The sequence below is a fragment of the Cornus florida genome, unplaced genomic scaffold, assembly GCF_030987335.1.
Source record: "Cornus florida cultivar Cherokee Brave unplaced genomic scaffold, ASM3098733v1 CherokeeBrave_3.0.0_Hap2_Chr04, whole genome shotgun sequence".
Lineage (NCBI taxonomy): Eukaryota > Viridiplantae > Streptophyta > Magnoliopsida > Cornales > Cornaceae > Cornus > Cornus florida.
This window is the reverse complement of record NW_026775574.1, coordinates 50,113,683-50,136,847: the sequence shown is the minus strand read 5'-3', so window position 1 is coordinate 50,136,847 and position 23,165 is coordinate 50,113,683. Positions and strand designations below refer to the sequence as shown.

General features: G+C 34.6%; 1 protein-coding gene and 1 non-coding gene across 2 annotated transcripts; one reads left to right on the top strand and one right to left on the bottom strand.

Annotated features, from left to right (window-relative positions):
• The first annotated feature begins 2,401 nt into the window (after nt 1-2,401).
• Nucleotides 2,402-2,473, top strand: TRNAP-UGG (transfer RNA proline (anticodon UGG)). The gene has a single exon. It is a non-coding gene; the product is annotated as a tRNA-Pro (tRNA).
• Nucleotides 2,474-4,996: 2,523 nt separating this feature from the next.
• Nucleotides 4,997-11,048, bottom strand: LOC132303232 (uncharacterized). Its single transcript, XM_059800414.1, has 2 exons — nt 10,891-11,048; nt 4,997-6,679 (listed from the first exon to the last, which is right to left on the bottom strand). Exon 2 carries the CDS (start codon nt 6,532-6,534, stop codon nt 5,953-5,955), a length of 582 nt encoding a protein of 193 aa, XP_059656397.1. The 5' UTR covers nt 6,535-6,679; nt 10,891-11,048; the 3' UTR covers nt 4,997-5,952.
• Nucleotides 11,049-23,165: the final 12,117 nt, after the last annotated feature.

Here is a 23,165-nt window from a genome sequence, read left to right as displayed (position 1 = left end):
CAATAGCTTCAAGATTCAAATCAAGAGGGACAAGAGTAGGATTTAATGACCTACGACCATGCATGCACAATAAGACACAACAAGAAACAAGCAATGAACAAACATTTCACCTTCACAACAAATCAATCAACAACAAACTTCCTCCACATACAATGATCCCATACTCCCATGCTTTCAACAATATGCAAAGAACAATAAAATGCCTCCACGCGGGCTCACGATTTATCTAAGAATTGAAATACAAGCACGGGCCGACGATTTAACTAGAAGTTGAGTTAAGAAAGAGCTCACAAAGGGTCCTTTAGCACTTCAATTCATTTTCTATTTTTAGCTTTGCAAATTTTTTTATTTTTAGCTTTTTCCTTGCTTTGCTTACCTCATTTGCTTGGAATGCTCCTTTGCTTGCCTTCTTAGCTCAATGTACCTAGTTAAACAAGAACCAACACAATAAGTAACCAAAATGAAAATAAAAAAATGAAAGTAAAAATACGATAAAAAAAAAGTACTTATTCCTAATTGATTCCACAAATACGACGTTGCCTTCAATCAATCCCTGGCAACGGCGCCAAAAACTATGGTGGTCGTCGCAAGCACATAGCTTAGAAGGTGCATTAAGGTGAGGGGTCAAGTTTTACATTTATAATTACCACTACTACCTTTCACTAAAATATAGTTAGGGTGAGTAGGGATCGTCCCAAGGGATTGGTGGGTCGTATTGGTTGTGAAAACAAGATTAAGGTTAGTAGGTCAAGTGATCAAAAAATTGGTTGGTGATTGAATTATACTAATGTGCAATTTAAATTAAAGTACACAATAAAATGCAATAGAGAGAATAAAAGAAAGAGAGAGAGATCTTGGGGTTTAGAGGTCACCACTAAGCATAACTTTTCTACAAACTTAATGAATGATTAATGAGGGGAAAACATGTGTTGCAATATTGGTGACTGTGTGTGGTTGTTTAAATAAGCATGGATGACCAATTAAGCATATATTGTCTAAGCAATAAAGTGAAAAGCACAATATATCAAACTAAATCATTAATCATTCCTTTAAGCTCACAATCCAACACATCACAAGGTTAGAGACATATGCTACTTCCATTCAAAAGTATGGAACATCAAACAATAAGCATGGATTGTCTTCTCATTTAACAACTAGGGCAACTACACTACAACTACACTACAACTAAGCTACTAACATGAAACTAAACTATTTAAACTAAAGGAAAGGCACAATCCATCAAGAAATGAGCATGAACTATCAAATAAACCACAAGAGCATTCCATTAAGCACTATGTCTTGACAATCTCTAGATCTATAGCATCAATACACATAAACATGTATTAATAACATAAAAGATAGAAATAAACACATGAACATCTATTCTAGCATACATAGACATATGGATGAATGAAATGGTCAATTGGAAGCATTAAACCACACAAATCATTGAATAAACAAGATCTATGTATATATAAATATCAAAACATGTATTACAACACAAACCCCCTCAAAAATACATAAATCAAGATATAGAAAGCATGCTTAGGGCTAACTCTAGCCCCAAGAGAATGTCTAGCCACTCATGGATGTGCTCCTCTAACCCTCAAGGGCTAACTCCGTGGAAGAAATTGCTCCTCTTCTTGGTCGATGGAAGAACTCCAAGCTTGTGTCTCTAGCCTCCTCTCTTCTTTTCTTCCTCACTAATAATATGATGTGGAAATTGTGTCAAAAGTCTTTTTGTAAAAGTGGCTTATATTCCTTATATAGGTAGGTCAAATGTCACCCCCAATGACCTGGGCTCGTACACCAATATTCCTCCCAATGATTGGATTTGAGACAACTTTTAATGAGCTGGAAATTGAATTTTCTCGCACTTGGGGAAGTTCGATCGATCGAACCTTGGCTTTGATCGATCAAACTTGGCTAAGATCTATCGAACTAAGGCTGGATCGATCCTCTATGGCGGCAGCTTTTTGGATAAGGACAAATCTGAGATATTTTGGAGATATTTTTGGGAAAGAGACAAAAGTGGTAGGTGTGGTGGTACAACTAGATAAGATGGAATCTTTTCGATCGATCGAAAGAGAGTTGGATTGGTGTCATATGCCCAGGTTCGGGCCCGTCCATCCCCATTATATTCCCTGACTGAAATTGGTGTTGAGATATGAGGCCATTGACAGCATCCTCAGATTTATAGTTTAAAGTGGGTCCCGAAGGGGCCCTACCTAGGAGAGTTCTTGGTGCCAACCAAAAAAAAAAAAATTGTTTCTCAAAGTTGTAGAAGAATAGAAGAACATTATGGTTCGCGAGAGTTTAACTTGTCTGTCAATAAGCCAATATAAAATAACTTAGTCCCTATAATATTTATAGTTACTTTGTAAAACTGTAATAACCGAACGGGCATTTGGTCTAGTGGTATGATTCTTGCTTTGGGTGCGAGAGGTCCCGAGTTTGATTCTCGGAATGCCCCTTTTGATTTACTTTTTTATTCTTTTAGTAGCGTCCCTTCATTAACAGTGAGTCATCAATTTTTTGTTCTTGCAATATTTATTAAACCACCCACAACCAACACCCCCCGCCCCCCGCGGCGATATTTTTTATCAACATCATCCTTACTTTTGTCCAATAAAAATTTGCATCCCTCCATAATTCTCCTTTTCTACTATTTTCTCTTATACATCATACATTCTATTAAATTTAATTATCTATAATCATTACATATTAATTTTGGTCGACTTCTTTGTACCTAAGCTCTATACAAATTACTCCCTCTCCCCTCACTAGTGCATCTAGAGGTCGACATTGAATATTCCCATATTACATAAGTCTACTATCTCATATTTTGTCACTAATAGGCAGAGTGTATAGTCTCTCCCTAATCAATTAATTATTAATCTTATTTTTACTAATTATTCTTAACATCTATCTTAACCAATGGCGGAGGCACATCGGGACTAGTGGGGCTACTGCCCACATTGGACTCTTCATTAGGCTCCATTTGTTTGGATGTAAAATTTTTTATTATTTTTTGGTATTTGGTTGTCGTAAAATATTTATGAAATAAAAAATATTAAAATTTAACAAAAATAACTTATTTATCAATTTTCGGCAAATTATTTTACATAATTTGTCCGATGGATTCGACCTCAACCTCGACGTAGACCTTTGCCAAATACCGACAAAAAAAAAAATAAAATAATATTTTACCTAGTATTTTACATCGAAACAAACAGAGCCTTAATGTAATTTTTTATACACATTTTTGAATAATTATAGTTGTGCCCCCCCTCTAAACTCCTTAAAATTTCATAAAAGTCCTTAAGAAAAAATTTTAAAATTCAAAAAGACCCCTCCTTTCTATTTCAGTGGTCCAACAAGTTTCTCAAAATTCAAAAAACACCCATGTCTTTTCTCCAGTGGTACAACAAAATTTTAATGAATAAATTTTTTGAAAAGGCACCTTATTTCAAAATTTGTTATTACATTTTTGTTAATGGTTGTCCACCCTAAAATAAAATTTTGACTCACCATTGATCTGTTCACATTTTCACAAATGAATACATTCTACGTGTTTCCTTTTTAGTGTCCTACATTCGGTACCATATAACATAGTCGATTTTATCATTGAGCTTTGGCATCGCTAATCGGTGATGCTCAATTGGGAGCTATATACAAGTAGAATTGAGCTTTGCCTCATTATTTATAAGGTACATTAAGATCTTCAACATAGAATTTGCACTTGTTCTAATGAACAAACAAGTTATTTCAATGATTCTTTAAATGGGTTGAGTTTGTTCAATTCAGTCAGATGATTTCCCAAATTGATGAAGTGTTGATCAATAATAGTTAATAATTTACATATTCAAATTATCAACATTAGTTGAATATATAAGTTATTGAAATGTTATACGAGTCCAATTACCATTAGCATCAACAAGGTGTGCCTCAATTATATTCAACCAATCTCATTTTAAGTTTTTTTTTTTTTTTCCCTAATATTTTCGAATTTGTACCAATGCATGTTATTGTCATCTGATTCTTGTTTTGGTAAGATCTTTTGGCAGATGGAGATCTTGAGAGAGAGGAATCATGAGTTGAGAAGGAAATTCAGACTATTGTAAGGAGGAAATCGTAAATTTGCCGTTCGATTAACAAAATGAAAACGGCTGCATTTTTAGTGTAACTTTAAAAATTGAAGATGTATAATATCTCTAACTGTTGGATGTTCTACTCGGGAGAATGTCTTTTAACCAAGTGGAACCGGATCTTTGGTATTATGTTGATGGAAACATTTACGAAAAAGATACCCACTGATGAAACATGTCCGAGGAGGATATGAGCTTTTAGAGTTGGGTAAAAGAGTTACTATTTCATACAATAACTCAGGTTATAGATCTGAACTTGCCAAGGCAAAAGGACTCTTCATTACTGTAGAGCATGGTTTATCATATCGCCCAATACACAACGTATCAATTCCAATTCGTAACCCTTTTTTAAAAATCCGATACCGCTACACACCCCATACCTCCATGAACCAAACGGTTCGGTTGGTTTACACTGATATTCACATGAATCCGTTATATCACAACTGCAAACACTTATATTTGTTTGAGTCCATTACACCACAATCGCGACGATACCACAACTGCAAACCATGCTGTAAAGGTTCAGTTTGTTTCATTTATCATGAAATTAGCTCTGAATTGCTATGCAGAATCACCCCAGGAGAGGATCAACACTAAAGATGCTCTAGTAGCACTCAAGAAGATCAAACTTCAATTACTCGCAGAATGCAAGTGAATTGAAAGATGAAAGTAACTATTTACGCTAATTCTGTTTTTGACATTCCAAGTTACAGAGAGCATGTTTATTTTAATTTTCACAAGACATTCAAATCCAAATGGTCCTTCAATAATTTAGAATATTAAATATTATGCAGGTGCGCAATTGAAGACGGTAAGTAGACGCACCGAATGAGGGTTTAAGACAGACAGACAAAAAAATATGAGGGTATATATTACTTGGCAAACACATACAAGAGTAGGATCCATTTGGGATTCGGCAGTGTACCGGTTATTTTTCTCAGAAATGTACTACTAATGTTGTGACATGCGCCTGGGAAGCTAAAAGCTTTGATAAGTTTGTAATAGCTTATAAGAACTCGCCATACCAAGTATAATGAATCATACATTACAAAGACAGCAGATATGTGAAGTGAAAACAAAAACACATTCAATTCCCTCCCAAGGAAAAGCAAATGTATCCGTTACAACAGGCACGATATATCTGAGCAGCTGAGCCACAACTTGCTGTCCAGAATCCTGCTGGGGACGAGCGAACAAGTCCTGCTGGGGACGAGCGAACAAGGCATCTCTGCATTCATTCTCAAGCATCAACATTAACCCACATTGGGTTAGTATTACTATAGAGTACATCCAGTACTTCTAAAAAGAAGTTCGCGAAAGAAGGCACTGAGAAGCCCCACCAGTGTAGTGCCAATGCCATAGCTTCCTTGTACAGTTTTTGTGAATACCATTTTCTCAGCTAGATGCCATGCATAACAATGTCAGAACCAAAAAGAAACAAGCAAATCTCGCTACAGTTTAACATGCAAGTAGTTATCCTGACATCAATTTCCATCACAATTACTGGATAATTTGACTTGTTCACTCAACTGAATTCTTCAAATACCATCGCAGGATTTGTTTTCCCAACAGCAAATGCACTGCTGCAGGACTTCCCGTACTATTTATACTAAAATTCCATTCAAACATGCACTAAAGTAGTACAGTATCTGTTAAACTACTTGTTCCCTTAACCCAATAAACATAAAAGCTACCCGTTAATTTGTAACATAATTCATATATTGAAGGTATGGAAAAATGGTTCTTACCAACAATGACGGAACCTAATAGAATAGAAAAGACACTAAAAATCCAGTCCAGAATTTCATTCAATCACAGCAACTCCTCCAACAGCCTTTATCTTCTCTATTATCTCGTTCGCCTCTTCTTTGCTGACTCCTTGTTTGAGCACAACAGGTGCCTTCTCAACCAGATCTTTGGCTTCCTTCAATCCCAGATTTGTAAAAGTTCTAACCTCTTTGATTACCTTGATTTTTGCAGCAGCATCAAATTTTTCTAACTTAACATCAAATGCGGTTTTCTCTACCTTCTCCTCGGCCTTTTTAGATCCAGCAGCCTGCCCAGCTTCGGCACCCAGGTCCACGCCTTCTACTGAAATTGGTTGCAGCTTGGGATGCCTAATTCTATCTCTCAGAGAGGGACCAATTTGAGCACGTTCTTCAGGGGGTAGGGCAGCAATTCGTTCAGCAAGCTGAATGATTTTATCAGAAGGTGGAGGTTTAGGGCCATAGGGATCATAAAAGGGTGGATATTTGTACCTTTGGGGTTTGGAATTGGGATCTCTGGGAACAAAGTCAGGTTGGAATGACCGAAATTGCAAAGGCCCATTTATTTCACGAAGGTTAGGGCGTCCATGAACAGTTTTGAGAAGTGAAATTAGCTTCATGGTGCTGTTAATTAGTGAAAACAGTAACTCATGAGATGAAGACGGCTAGAATGAAGGTGACTGCTTTAGCCAATGTATCTGCAGCATTGTTTAACTAAAAGGGCGACAGCTTCATTTTGTGATGATGGTATGACAGGAATATCACCTGGAAAAGGGAATTAAAAAGCATAAGCCAGATGACCTAAAAGGGGAATGAAAAGAAAAAATTAATAAATTAAATAAATAAAAACCCAAAACTCAATAGATGAGAAGACATAGGCGGCCAAAAAGAGTGAAAAAAATAGGTTACTTGCCATTAATATGGCAATTATCATAATAAGATACTTTGGTTTTCCAGAAACCAATAGAAACCATAAAGATTGTAACCAAAGCACAGAAATTTAAGCAAGTAAAAAGTGCCTTCGGAATAAACTAATATACGCTGAACGTACATAAACTTTTATATACACACATACACAGACATACATACACATAAACAGAATTCCAAACTTCAATTTCTCCAAGCAGAATTGAATCGTTTGACAACTTATAGAATTCAGTACAACAACCACTAGCTAACATAGTTTTGACATTTCAATCAAAAGACAACAGTTATCCAGAACAACAGAGATGGTAAACTTATTGGAAGTATATACCCCTACTCGTCATCAATTGGAATAGTAGTATATACTTAATTCTATCAAATAAAGGTTGGTCGGAATCTTGGCCGGACCACAGCTAAGAGCACCGGTAGCACCATTATGCAACATACAGATCTCACATGTGAGGAGTCACATGGGAAACACCAGACAATAAAATTCAATCCAAATGCCTTATAGATTAGGATACACATGTAGATCAAATTACTCAAGCAGATAAAAGTAGACCCAAGAAAAAATCACAATGTAGCAAAACTCATATGAAAAGATGAATACACATTAACTAGGAAAAAGAAAAAAGAGAAGATGATTACACATTTATCTACAGGTATCCAGATCTCAAGTCAGTTTTTACATGTTTGCATCAACATGGTCCCATCAAATCATTCATAATTGTAGTACATCTGACCCTCCCCAGACCCTGTAATGGCAGGACCCTCATGCCTTTGGCCAAGCCTTTTCACTCATTCATAACTGCACCCAAAGCTTATGACAAAGGGGTGTGCATTAACGGAAAAGCTCATGGTAAACCTTCAAGGGCATTGTTATAATTGCTTTTAAACTCCAAACAAACCCATCTTTTGACCTTAATCCCACTAAGCCAATTAATCAACTTTCAGTATAAAAACTAAAACACCCAAGGCTATGTTAGAAGATTTTGCAACTAAAATACAACCAATATAATCCCAAAGAGTCTGTCACTCTCATATAAATATTACAGTAACAATCATCTATGTTGTATAGCCAAGTGATTTCTTTTGGGGAATCGGATTGGTGGTTCTGGATTCCTAACTCGCAAGGCCGTTTTGAGGTTAGGTCCTTTTTCAGATGCCTTTCGGTTGGTCATAGAGATCCCTTCCCTTGGAAGTCTATTTGGCGATCCAAGGCTCTCCGCAAGGTCGCCTTTTTTGCTTGGACCTCTGTCCTGGGTAAGATTTTAACCCAGGATAATCTGAGGAGGAGGAATCAGGTGGTGGTCAATCACTGCTACATGTGTTTGTGTAATGAGGAGTCTGTTGATCACCTCTTTTTACATTTGCAGCATGGCCAGAGATTGTTGGGATTTGATGCTTAGATTATTTGGGGTCCATTGGGCCATGCCTTATTCCTCTAGAGGGTTGATTGAGGCTTGGAGAGGCATCTCTGTTGGGGCTGGCATTAAGGACGCTTGGAGGGCTACGCTGCTTTGTATCTGGTGGTGTATTTGGCTTGAGAGAAATAGGAGATATTTTGACTGAAAAAAGAAGCCTGTTTCTATGCTTAAGTTATCTGTTATTTCTACTCTTTTTTTTTTGGGTTTCAGGGAGAGATTATAGATCTATGGAGGAAATTATTGTTTTCTTGGCCTCTCTGAAGGTCTAAGGCGCCCTTTGGCCCTTTTGTTTTCTTTTGTTTCTTTAGACTTCGCTACCCTTTTGAGCGTTTTTAATAAAATCTTACTTATCAAAAAAAAAAAAAAATTACTTAATTTGACCTAATGCTTTCAATGCCCAATCTAGTCAAACAATTAATTCATAAAGGTTCTCTATTTTGCCAAAATTATCCTAAACACCTGTGGCTATACTAAGGGTGTACATTGTTCGGATTGGACTGGTTTGGGAGCACTTTGGAACCAAACTGGTCCTAATGGTTCCACAAAAACTGGAACAAAACCAAACCGTGACGACCAATAAAACAAAACCAAACCGAACAGTGAAGAACTGGTTCGGTCCGGTTCAGTTCCTTGGTTCTAGCTCAATTAGCCCAATTAGAAATAAAAGATAAACTGAAGAAAGAAAAGGAACAATAGAGGTCTGAATCAAACTAAATAATAATCATGCATGGCCGGCCCTGAAATTGAAAAAATCTTGAGAGGCCCTAGGCGAAATGTGAGGCCCTTTATACATAATATTTCACACGTGCAAAAGAAAATTATAAAAGTGCAAAATTTTCATTAAAACAAATGTGATCGTCTTGCATTTTGAGTTGCAAAATTATCAATTAAAGTGCTCCAATTAAGTTTCTCCAATATATCTTTTTCAATAAATAAGATAGCCAATCCATTCAATCTCTCTCGTGTCATTGTAGACCGTAAGTACGATTTGATTAACTTCAAACTTTGAAAAGCTTCAAGTTTAGCATCTCTTGGAGGACCTCTTTCAACTAATAAATCTCTCAATTTTTTATCAATCTTTTTACAATTTGTTGGATCATTAATGTTCAAGGGTAGATTATCGTACTCATTCACATGTTCTTCATTACCAAATCTTCAAGTCCATACACATTTTCTTCATTTTGATTCTCAATCCCATCTTCATTCGTTAAATCTCCATGTTCATTAAGATTTTCTTCATTCCTATGTTCTTCATTCACCAAATCTTTAACTAAACTCTCTATTTATGTATTGTTCCTAAAAAACTTATGAATAACACCTTTTTGAGATTGAATCAATTCCCACAAACCCCCCCCCCCCCCCCCCCCCCCCCCCCCACACATGCCCAGATTCAAATTTTCTTGTAGACATAATTGACAAAAAAAAAAAAAAAAAAAAAAGAAATAGAAGTTATAGAAATAAAAATATATATATTTGTTTTGCTGAAACAAAATATAGATTACCTCAATCCAATGCAATGAATTGATTCAGGTTGCTGAAATAAAATATAGATATTACCTCAATGCAAAGCAAAAAAAATGGTTCATAATTGTTTGACAAAAATCAACAATGTTTGATTCTTCTCATATTTTCCTTAACCTAATTAATCAGAAAAAAGAATGGAGGTTGTAGTCTGATTCTCCATTTTGATTCTCTTTAATTTTTTTATCACATAAGCAATAATTGACCGCAAATATTCAAAAAAAAAAAAAAAACTTTGTAATTTTCCTTATTGTTCATCAGTACTGTTTTTATGATTTGATCGTACTATATATAATATCTATATACTTGGAACACAACCATTTATACTTGGACATAGAATTATATAAATAGCAATCCTAGCAAGGCTGAGATCTTCATAATCAGAAAAAGAATGGAGGTTTTAGTCTGTACGGAAGATTGAATTCTTGATTATCCAATTTATCCTGCCTTTTTTGTTCTAAGCCTCTAAGGTAAGGGGAAAATCTCCTATTTCAAGCGTCCCATAAATTTTCAAAATTCCATAATCAACCACACCAATGAAATTAGATTCAAATTGATCAAAAAGGAGATAAAGGATTCCATAAACACACGGAATCAAGGAAAAAAAAAATCAATTTCAGATTGAAAAAAGCGAAAAAGGAACCCAGTACCATAAATTGGATGAGTTACTTTACTTGTAATCTTTTCAGCGCTGCTCCTTATGAAACTTAAGCTAATCTCCCAAACACAAACCCAAATTAGCTTCAGTCTCAATTAAAACCCAGTAAGATCCTCCCCACAACAAATAATCGTTCTACATAACAAAACCATTTATTTGAACGAAACCCACGAAAATCTAATAAATGTGAGGAACTTAGTGACATAATGGAGTAACACTGAAGCTAAATTTGACTGAACACAGTCCAGTAGCGAACTAACTTATTCAAAACTAAAAAAAAAAAATGAAAATGCCCAGAAACTAAATTATCCTATGGTAACAAAAATTAATTATATGCTCCTCACAATAATAGTACAGAAAGAAGGAAAAAATTCAGAAATGTTCTCTCAATTTTAAACAAAGAAGAAGAAGAAGAAGAAGCATACAGAACAAAGAGGTCTACATACCTCTCGCAGGACGCCTTTGGATTCGCCGGAGCTCACTGAGATCGTCAGATGTTTGCCCAGGTCGCCACTGCAGTTTAGCAAGTTTCACGCCAGATGGGAAACCTCAGCCCTAGGAGAAAATGGATGTTTATTTGTTTGGGGAGTGGGCTTTGAAAGCTTTATATCTGAGAAAACGCTGGAAGGTTTGTTTTTTGTAGAAAATGGATTCCGCCCAAAAATGGAGCAAACAAATGACCCTAGTCTCGGCCCAGACCTGTAAGATGAATAGATGATGCGTAGAGCCCAGGTAAAGTCTTCTACCCGGCCTGGTTCCAGCCCGCCTGTTTGTTACTTTACTTTTGTTTATTTATTTTACAAATAGCCCTACCCGCCCACATCACTCATGCAATAACATGATTTTGAATCATATTACTGTTGAATGTAGTAAGGCCCTTTCATTTTTAATTTGAAGGGAAATAAAGTGTGAAAGAACTCTTACTATTTAAGTATCTATATATAAATTTTTATAATTTAAAATTTTGTAGCAAATTCTTCTCTAATAGTCAATTTTGATCAATTTTTTTTTATAAAACCCCCAAAATACTTAAAAAAACATTTTAGGTATTTCAGTCTTGTATTTTTATAAAAACTAAAAAAAATATATTTTTTTAAAAAAAAACCCAAAATGTCCCAAACCCCAAATTTTTTTGTTTTGATTTTGTCTCAAGGGAATTTTATAGTTTTTTCTATATTCAAATTGTCCTTACTTGCTTAATTTAAAAAATGTAAATTTTTTTATTTTTTTATTTATTTTTTTATTTTTAACACCAGAATGAGTAATTTCAAATTTTGTATATAGCATTTTTTTTTTTTCCTCTTTATCCTAATCATCTAAAAATTTATAAATAAGGAACTCATTTTCTCATTTCTTCAACCTTTTTAACACTTTTTTATCCGTTCTAGTTTTTTATTTATTTAAATTATTCAATATTGCTCTATACTTTTAGTTCTTACTACTTAAATTTATATATTATTATATGGCAGCATGATCACCTAAATCAACCAAAGAGGTCGAGAAAGAAGAGAAGGAGTCTTCACCCAAAAAGTTTGACCGTCTTATAAGTCTATAAATTAGGATAAACTCTAGTGTCTCGCATAAAGATGGGAATAAGTTCCCCTTTCGTGTGGGGAAAGTAAGAGGTATAACACTTAAATTTTAATATAACTTGACACCTCTATAAAGAGGGCGTTCGGGTCAACAAAAAAGGTACGACACAAATCCCTAAGAAAGTCTTTTCACCTTCTTTCCACCATCCTAATCTAGCACTGACTTAATCATCGGAGGCTCTTAGGCCGATACCACACCGGAATCCCTCGATCATCTTTCTTTTTCTTTTTCAGGTACGACGTCATTTCAGGTCGCGGCGAAATCCTACATCAACAATTGGTGTCGTATATGGGAATACGATATTAGTTTTCTAGAAGAAATATGGTTAAGTTGCGATCTAGAGTCCATCTCGGAGAAGAAAGTCAACACCCCCTCGTGTCTTGATAGTGGAGGTCACCTTTAGCCTAAAGGCGGAAATCAGTCACAACATAGTGATGGCAGCCACCATTAGCCTGAAGGCGAAAATCAGTCACATGGCAGCCACCATCAGCCTGAAGGCGAAAATCAATCACATAGCAGTCACCATCAACCTGAAAGCAGAAATCAGTTGTAGCATGGCAACAACAGTAACCATTATCAACATGATGGTGGGAACCAGTCACGTCATAACAGTGGTCATCAATTACACTATGACGACAGCCAACCTCGTTTCAGGGATAACCGACCTCGCGCAACTCAGTCTCACATAAGGAGAGAGCAATCCGAGCATGCATCCCATCATGAGAGTGGGCCGAGACGTGCTCCAAAAGAGGGGGGCGTGTTACAGCGTTGAACAACATATTCAGAACATTAGTCAAGGTATGAATTAGTTAGTCAAGCAAAATGCGGCAATCATGCGGCACTTAGCTATCCTTGTAGAACCTGTAGAAGGTAACAATGATAGAGCACAGCCAAGTAGGAGGTCGACGAAGAAACCTGCACATTTCCACGCCTCATTCTCAACAAAGGATACGTCCGATACAAGGAAAATGCACGCCTCATTCTCGGCGACAGGATGTATCTTATGCAGGAGAACGCACCGAAGCTACCCACGCTGATCAGCAGATCCAGGATCTCAAATTAAAAGTGGAAGGGATGAACTAAGCCCTGAAAGTAAAAGGTCCTGACACAGTCGATGATCTTGTTTAAAAGACATATCTACCTTTTAATCCCCAAGTTATGGCTCTCCCATTGTCAAGGAAATTCAAGATGCCCCATCTTGAGAGTTTCGATGGAACTCGCGACTCCTTCGACTACGTGAAAACTTTTAAAGCACTGATGAACTTGCAAGATGTTCCAGATGAGATCATGTGCAGGGCATTCCCTGCCACCCTCAAAGGATCAACCCGTGTGTAGTTTAATAAATTGAAGCCATGGTCTATTAGCAATTTTGATGAATGATGTGCATTAAGTGTATCAATTATAATACCACTCCCTCTAGCATAAATTCTTGTAGAAAATGGCTAAGTAACACCTATCGATCGACGAAGATTGCTAGCTTATGGAAATCAAAACTATAGGATCACTTTCGAGTTTGATAGAAAAATGTTCGGTTTTATGAGTTGTTTATCACTTAACATGAACTGAAATTAATACTTAAAATAGAAAGTAAAATGAATTCAATTAGTTTGAGAATATAAAGAGAAGAGGCTAAAGAATTGACTTCACCAATACCTCATAAACATGCCTACATGCAATCAACTTGGGGAAACAACTATATATATAATTATGATGTGTAGGAGTACAAGACAACTACAACATCTTTCAGAATTTTATACGTTTCAGACTTAAGCATCAATAGAGCATATTGCAATCAAATTTTTTTTTTTTTTTTTTTCAGAAATCCTATTTGCATCACAATAACAACATGATATAAGTTTGTAACATATATGGATAAATAATGATTAATTGAGAAACCCTAACCCTAAATTGTGAGACATGCAAATTGGAAAGGACAAAAAAAAAAAAAAAAAAAAAAAAAAGTGGTTATAGAGAATTGCATGTTTCAAAATTCCAGTAAGTTATGGTTCTTTAAATGCAAGAAATAAGAAAATACGCTGCTAATGAATATGGAGATGAATAGTTGCCAACGCTTCTTGTAAAGATGAAAATGAACAGTGTCGGGTTTTAAAATGGCTCACAATTAAAAAGCTATGAGATATAAATTTTGTAATTGGTAAATTTCGGTGCCAAAATGTGTCCGATCAAGTTGTAATTTTCTATTTACTTTTGAACTTCGATGTCGGAAGCAGAACTATAAGTGTTGCCACGTGGGAACAAACTTCGGGTCGATGAGAACATTATTTAGTCAAGATAAGTGTACGAGTAACACTTATGAGTATTTTTAAAGTTGGGTATGAGAGCTTAGGTTAGAAATAACATTCAAAAAAGTCCAACCGGTTTCATTTTCTAAGTAAAAACAGCTCTCTGGATTTTTCCAACCCGTTGCACTTCAAGTCAACCCATTGCATTTGCCTGAATGTGTGAAAAATTAGTTTTTGGTAACTTTTTAGTTTCTTATTTTTACCCAAACTTGTGGGGTAGACCTTGCACGATTTTTAAAGCTATTTTTACCTATTATAAGGACTCTCTAAGTCTATATCAACTCTTTTTTTTTTTTTCATAAATGGATATATCAACTCTCTTTTTTTTTCATAAATGGATTTATTAATTAGGGTTTAAAAAAGAAAAATATTTTCGCTATTGAGAGCTTCTTGAGAGTATTTTTGACAGAAAATCACCTTGATTGTTTAATATGTTTTTATATACTTGAGAGCAACACAATAACACAAGAATGATCTTAGGGTGTGTTCTCAATCTAATCGGAGTTCAAGCATATTGAAGATTCAATCAATTTCGTTTAGAAAGCAGGGTTTCTACTTTTATCTTCAACAAATTCTAATTTAAAGAAAAGGAAGAAGCTAGCGATCACTGTGACGGCCCTAGTTTTTCAAGCCAATGCATCCTGTGATGACCTAAAATTTGACCCGATAACGGATCCCGAATGCGGAAGCGAAAATAGAAACCAAGTCTCTAGAGATATATGTCATCCCCAAGACACCAATGTGACCTCCCATGAGTCACGAAAACCAAAAGGAAAACAAATGCGAAAGCGATGTTTAAAAAAAAAACAAATAAGTTTAGCGCTAGGGGAAAAATGGTATTTTTTAAACAAAAATGAGTGCCACTATGCACACCATTAGAAAGACAACGAATTAATAAAGTTAGACTTAAGAATCGTCTGATTCGGAGTCCGAACGAAGGAGATATAGCCATTTGAAAACGGAGCGTCAAGGTTACCAAGGAGAAGGCACCATGGGTGCCCACGGCGCATGCCGCGCGCGCAGCCCCCTGACATGCCAATGGGGCATGCACTAGATTTTGAGTTTAAAATGGGGTTTTGAGGGCATAAATGACATTTTTAAAAAAAAAAAGTTGTGAAATAACTCCCCCTCCCCAAAACATCATGTTTTCTCCAGGACCATGTCAAGAGAAATTTTTATTTTTCAAGTGAAATACCCAAAATACCCCTTAGATCAGGCTTTTTCTTGGAAAAAAAAATGCGTGCACCAGAAAATCCAGATCTGCAACTGATTTCGGACACTCAAACGAATTTTTTTTTGAAAAACATAAAGAAGAAACCTCCCTTAAAATCATGTTTTCTAACTGACTATGTCAAAAGAAACTCTTATTTTTGAAAGAAAAACCCCAAAATACCCTTAAGACCAGATTTTGCATAAAACCTAAAAATAAAAGGCGTTTCAAGTGCTCATTTCATGTTAATTGATGTTGTGTGCAAAAATGATTATGCATGCAAGCGTAAAATGCCATTTAAGGCGTGTTGCAATGGCCTATGGCCTTTAACACCCCCCCCCCCCCAAAATGCAAAATACTACCTATAAAACCTCAATTTCTCAACATATTGTCAAATAAAACATAAAGTAAATTTAAAATACTTGTAAACTAAATGTGCTTGGCCCTTGCCTCATTACATACATGTCAAATACCTCCCAAAATGTGCACTTAAGTATTCATTACAGAATTAAAACAAAAGATACAAGTTTTGGCATTTAAAACCAAAATAAAGTAAAAAAATGTTACAAGTGCATGAAATCAAATATTCCAAAATACTCCATGCTACCAAACAAGTCTAAAGATGTTGTGCATCCAAAAATAGTGTTTTCTTAAATGAAAAATATCCCAAACAACTTGGGTGAGTAAACAACTTATTCATAGGAAATGAACATACGTATAACCTAAAGTTTTACAAGTTTTGCAAGTTAATATAAATCGATTCATATGGTTCATGACACCTAACGTCTATACCCAAAGTGAGACTAAGGGATCATCCTAAGCTTCTTTAGTACATCATCTACGTAAACCACAAGGTTAACATAATTATATCATATTAGGATATCTAATACAACACAAGAAGTTATAATTTCTCAATATTATCAACTTGGAAACGAAAACGCGAAATCAACTAACGTCTATATTCCAAATGAGTCTATAGGATCATTCATACGCTATATTAGAACAATTCAACATAAACTACAATATTTATGTAATTTAATTAAATTGGAGAACCGAAAATACAACAAGAAGTTACAACAATTAAGTGCTATCAACTTGAAACGAAAAGCGAAATTATACAAAGTGGATATACTTGGACATCACACCGGAATATACACAACACAATGGTCACTTTTGGGTTACTAGCCCGTTGGTACCTTTCCTTTAAGTGCACACTATAAAGTATGGAGAACTCGTATATCCCGTACTAGAGCCTTACTCTAGCCATAGTCAAGACAATGATATCCCAAATTTCCAAAATCAACAAGTTATGGAACAAAAGTGTGTGTATATATATATATATCATCATCTACATACAAGGCAATAAGTTATCTACCATGCACAACGAAATTTTGTAAGCACACAATATATGCTCTAAGTCTTCAAACTATAATGGCATGTAATATGTCAAATTCATAAAGCGTATCAACATAAACTACATCTATGACATCAATTCATAAAGTCCGCTTATGTAATCGTACAACAAGTTCAATTATATGTCAATTTCATAATGTGAATAAATACAAACTACAACTATATTTTCAATACGTAAATTCACCTCATGTAATTATAAAACAAGTTCTAATTTCATGATTTAACTATTAAAACAACTTCAAATATATAATTTAATCATCACATCAACAAAATAGAAATTCACTAAAGCAAATTAATGAAAAGTACAAGATTTCAAAACATATCCAAATAAAGTAAGCTTAATATATGTTGAAGATCAAGTTAAGGCCTAATTTAAAATCATGTCTTAGCCTAATTAAATCAATTGAATAATCACATAAAAATTAATTAAATAAAATAATTAATTTCTCTAGATTTCAAACCTACTCCAAATTACTTCAATTAATTATATGTCAAAGATCATATCATGGTCATTACATATATCAATTCAAAACTTAATTTAAATCAAAGGAACATATAAGTAAAAAATAATTAAATTAATTAATTAATTTCTCTATATTTCAAAACAAATCTAAATGTCTTCAAATTAACATAAGTTATAGATTAAGTCATGGCCTCTAACAATATCATGATTTAGCTTAATTTCATGCAAGGTACTACTACCAACAAATTTTATAATTAAGTTACAGATATGCATATAAATTATACTAACCTACAAAAGCATTTAAAATACTAAGATTATAAACATATATCACCCCCTACCTCACAGAGAAGTGTCTCTCTAAAATCCAAAGAAATCAAGGTTTTACCAAGAAACCCTTCAAGGGTTTTGTAGAGAAAGGTGAGTGGAAGCTTTTGTTTCCCAATGGTTAAGTTCAAATGTCAAGGGAAATGGTCCAAAATGATGGTGGTATGTCTAGGGTTTCAAGGTTCATTAATGGTAGGAAAGAGGGAAAGTGAGGAAGAAAGGAAAAAGTGTTAGAGATAAAAGATAAATGGTGTATTTCTCCACTCACTATGTGCACTAGCACTACTTCTCACACACACATAACTCATCCACACCCTCCACTTGTCAACCAACCAAGCCTCATCACAAGATCACATCATATGCCTACATTTGTCATCATCTAAAGCATTCCAAGGCTTAATCCAAGCCAACAAGTGTACCAATATTAGGCCAACAAGTGGGTGAATCCTCACCATCCACATGTCATCATCTAAGGCTTCCAAGGGTTACCAATGGAATGATGACAAGTAGACCAATAGGAGTGTAATACTTGTCACATTTTTCAAAAATTGCAAAAAGGTCCTTCCTACAAGTATCTGTAAAATGGTCCCTAAGATAAAAAAATAATTACAAAATTTAATTACACAAAAATCCAAAAAAGAAAGAATGTTTTTGAAGAAACTATGCATCCATGCCCTTTACGAAAAAGTAAATAAGTAGCATATTTTTTCTAAAAAGTAAAACTACGCATTTCATAGAAATTAAATGTTTTGGATGCATGCAAAGCCGGGATCAAATCATAGCACAAAAGTGAGGTTACACGAAGGAAATCGATAAACTAAAAAAAGACGAAAAAGGAAAATGTCGAAAAAAAAAATGTGAAAATGACATGGTGCTCACAAAGACGGTATCAATCCAAAAGAAAGAGTCTCGGGAACTATTCTCGAGTACTCAAGACAACCTAAAGGAACAAAAACTTGAATTCGGAAAAGAAAGAAAAAAAAAAATTCAACGGAAAAAAGAAAATCCGTAAAAATGGAAAAAGAAAAGGAAGGAAAATAACCGAGTCATTACAATCACACTTTGAAGGGATCAAGATATTTGTGGAGTGTTGATTAATCTACCAGCAATCCATTTACATAAATCAAAAGTAAGCCTGAGATTGAGAGCTATTAGACAAGGGAGTCACAAAGCTAGTGATTGGTAGCAATTGATTTTTGGTAGAACGATAAAGTGTGAGCCTAAGTTAAATTGAGTTGTACTTTGCTTGAAACATAGTGAACCGTTTCACTTGAGACTATGGCTGTAAATTAATCAAAAGTTTGACAAACAGCTCAAGCTCGAGCTCGAGCTCGGCTCATTAAGAGCTTGGTTGTGTTCGTTTTCCTAGTAAATGAACCAAACTCAAACAAGATTTTGAAGCTTATTTAAAAAACGAACCAATCTCAAACAGTCTCCGGCTCGGCTCGTATGCTTATGAACATGTTCGTAAATAGGGTTGTTAATAAGCTTGTCTGGGTTTGTAAAGATTATAGAGAAATTTTTTTAACTTTATGTTATGAAAGCTTAACCCACATACGATATGCCTATTAAATATTTACACTTAAAAAAAAAAAAAAAAAAAAAAAAAAAAAAATTGTAAAACTCAACCCAACCCAATCTATTTTTACCATTCATTCATTTTAAAACATAACCCAAGTCCATCTATTATTGAAGTATAACCTGTAATAATCCGGTCATTTTCCTTCCTTCCCTTTTTCTCAAATTTTACAGATAAATTTTTTTCGTTTAATTTTCTCTTCCGAATTCAATTTCTTGTCACTTGGTGTCATCTCGAGTGCTTGGAAATGATTTCTGAGACTCTTTCGTTTGGATTAACAACTTTCTTTAAGGACCGAGTCATTTTCACATTTTCACTTTTTGGACACTATTCACTTTTCATCATTTTCCCTATTTTGTCTTTTCCTCGTTTATCACTTTTTGGCATAACCTCACTTTTCATGCTCGAAGTTGGTTTTTGACTTCATGTGTCTTCATCCTAAGTGATTTTCATGAAATACGTATCTTTACTTTTGTATAAAAGTACTCTGGTTGCTCCCGGTGTCCATAGGGGTATGGATGCACAGTTCTTCAGAATTTTTTTCTTTTCTTGGGGTGTTTTTCATAAATAAAAGATATTTTATTTTAGGGGTTTTTAAGAAAATATTTTTGGAAGATATTTTCATTTTGGGTCATTAGTGCAGTTAACCCTTTTTGGAGGGGCCATTGTGCAATTAACGAAAGTTATTGCAAAATACCTCGTTTTGAGCCTGGATCTTCGTACGGGATTCATTTTCACATTTTGTCGAGTCGTGTACTCTCAGAATTTCCTTCTGGTCGTTTTCCCCAGTTTTAGGGATTTCTGACCCCGGTTGCCGTCGAACTTGTTTAGCGCATGTCTCTCTACTCGGGACTTAGTTTTTTATATCGTTTCTTTCGTTGTTCATATTTTCTCATCTTGGTTCTTTTTCGTTCACGGAATTTCACTGTTTGAGCGCATCTGCTCAAATTCCACTTTTCCGGACCCGGCGAAGCCCTTTCGGGGCACTTTTAGGGTTTTCCTATAAGTAGAATGTCTTAAAGTGAAAAGTCATTTTTTCATCATCTTCCTCCCTCTCTTGGCCAGCAGCCATGGCAGCCAAGGGGCTGCCACCCTTCTCCCTTCTCTTCCGGCCACTTTCCTCGTGTAAAACATCGTAGTGCCTTAGTGTTTTGTGTTCGCCTTGACGACGCACACCTTTCCCCCTTATTAGAACCCATTTCTGACCATTTTGTGAGTTCGGGTTTGAAGTCAAGTTGTGATTTTCATGGGGCTTCCTTGGGGTTAACGATCATCGTGTTGTCCCCGACAAAACCCCGAAATATCGTCGAATTCGGAGCACTTTTTTCTGTGGGGATTTGAGATTTTTATCTCAAACTGAGGTAAGGGGTGTTATAAGTTATTATTTTTGTTGTCTTGGATGTTATTGATGTTTATGCAACTTAATTACATGCTTTGGTATCAAATCTAGGACTTTTATTATTTAATTTTCTTGTGTGAGATTTGATTTTCTCGGTTGGTTATACCTTGATTTAAACATGTGGCATGATAGTATATTGTACCTTGATATGTTCATTGTGATACCCTTCGATTCTAGAGTCACGGGTGATCAAGTCCAAGCACAAAATACAAGGGATATCAAACAATTAATATTTAAACAAGCATTTGAATACAAAAAGAATAGTAAAGAAATAAATAAATAATAAGCTGAAGGGAACTAAATAATAAATCCTTATTTTTTAAAAAAAAATCCTCAAATAAATACTAATTAAATAATCCAATAATAAAATCCTCTAATCCTCTGATGCCAGTAACTATTCAAACTACAACTCGAGAATCCATACTGTGGACCCCTAATAAAACAAATTGGAAATAAATAAATAATCCAAATCCCTAACTGAAATAACTGGACTGAAATAAATCCAATAATTAAAACATGAATAAGAGTCCTACATAGAGTCGGAAGAGTAAATGACTGTCTCTGCTCGGCACGAACAATCTCTAAGACTGGATCTGACGAACATCTGAAAAATATTAGTGGGTTAGGCCCACAAACAAGTTCTAATCTACTACATCCCAAATAGAGACTCAGAACTTATATCCATCCTAATTAATTCGACAATAACTAATAGTTCATATATATATATACACACACACACTAAAGGAACCTCACTAGATTATAGAGTTGCCTCAACCTGAATAGTAGGCAACATGCAAAACGCACATATAGTGGGCATGAGTACCTAGATCTACCAAGGCACACAACTACACTATATCTAGCTACACATTACTGGCAATATATGCACCCTAACCACTGATCCTAAGACTTAAGCTCATATCATGGCGTATAATTATATATATATAATCCGTTATATCCAACCATCAAAATAAACTATCCTTAATATTATTTTAATAATATGTCACCCAACTGTTCTGTTGACCTGACACAAATAAGTAGGACTTAACTATATAGTTAATCTGTTCTCTTATAAATATAAATAGGTTGGACTTAACTTACAAGTTAATCCGTTCCTAATACGCCCCCATCCCATAATGGTGCGTTAATCTATATCATAACCAAATAACGGTTTCCAATTCAAGGATAATGTAATTAATATTTACATATAATATTCCAAATAAAAATGGTATAAATCGTATATACATCATGTGCAATTAAATGAGCAAAAATAGCAATTCTAAGTAGCATGTATTTAATTTATATCATAAAAATTTATATGCATCTCACTTAAATTGTACATCTCCATACTCTGATTAAATTAATTTAAATCTACACCATTGATTAAAATAATTTAATCCAACCATATTTAATTATTATTATTTTCCTTTTCAATTTAGCATGTAAGATTCTATCATACATCTCAATCCTTAATGAACTCTTGTAAACCCATTAATAAACTCTTTTAAACCAATTAAAAGATTTAACAGTAGGCCCATTAAATTAGTTAAAAAATCTGGAGTCCAACATCTCAGGTAATTAAACCAATAATTAAAAAAACTATTCAATACAGATCCATTAATGAAACTAGAAAGCTGCAAAAATAATAACCCAGCCATATAATAAACCACAACTCCCAACAACACCCAAGTCCCTGCCTCTTCTTTGTCTTGACGAATTCTGCCCCCTTTTTTTTATTTATATATATATATATATATATATATATATATATATATATATATATATATATTCCTTTTCTCCATTGTTACAAGTTCCATAGATCAAATCTATGCCCTAGAGTTGTCCCAACAACAATAATTAACTATATAATCGTAACTCCAACATATAGGACACAATTCATGAACCAATTCATCCAACCATGTAATATTAGTACAAAACCCATTATTATTTACATGAACTGTAAATTTAGATACAAACATGAAATTAGGTTCCATTAATTTAATTAAATTCCTGGAACTAATCTAGTATGTACAGATTATGAATTAAAGAAGAAGAGAAGGAATATAACTTGCCTTTAGAAATTTTCAGACTTGAAATCCCAACCTCTTCTTCCTTTTCTCTTCCTTCCTCTCTTTCTCGCCGCCGCCCCCTCTCTATTAATTCTATTCTTTTCTTTTGTTGCTTTAAAACCCACCTAGCAGACTTAACGTACATATATAAACATATAAAAAATTAACCTAATCCTACCTTAGCCAAACTATTCTCATTCACACCATAACACACCTAACAACTAACACCTCCTAAACTAATTGAACGGCTGCTAGAATAGTAAAGAATATAATGACTAAAAATAATACTAGCAATATATTATATATATACCTTTATACATATACCTATATATGTAATCTATATATCACACTTACCTATAATATTACAATTA

Coding starts and splice junctions, on each gene's coding strand:
- LOC132303232 (XM_059800414.1), bottom strand. CDS start 6,534: ATGAAGCTAATTTCACTTCTCAAAACTGTTCATGGACGCCCTAACCTT.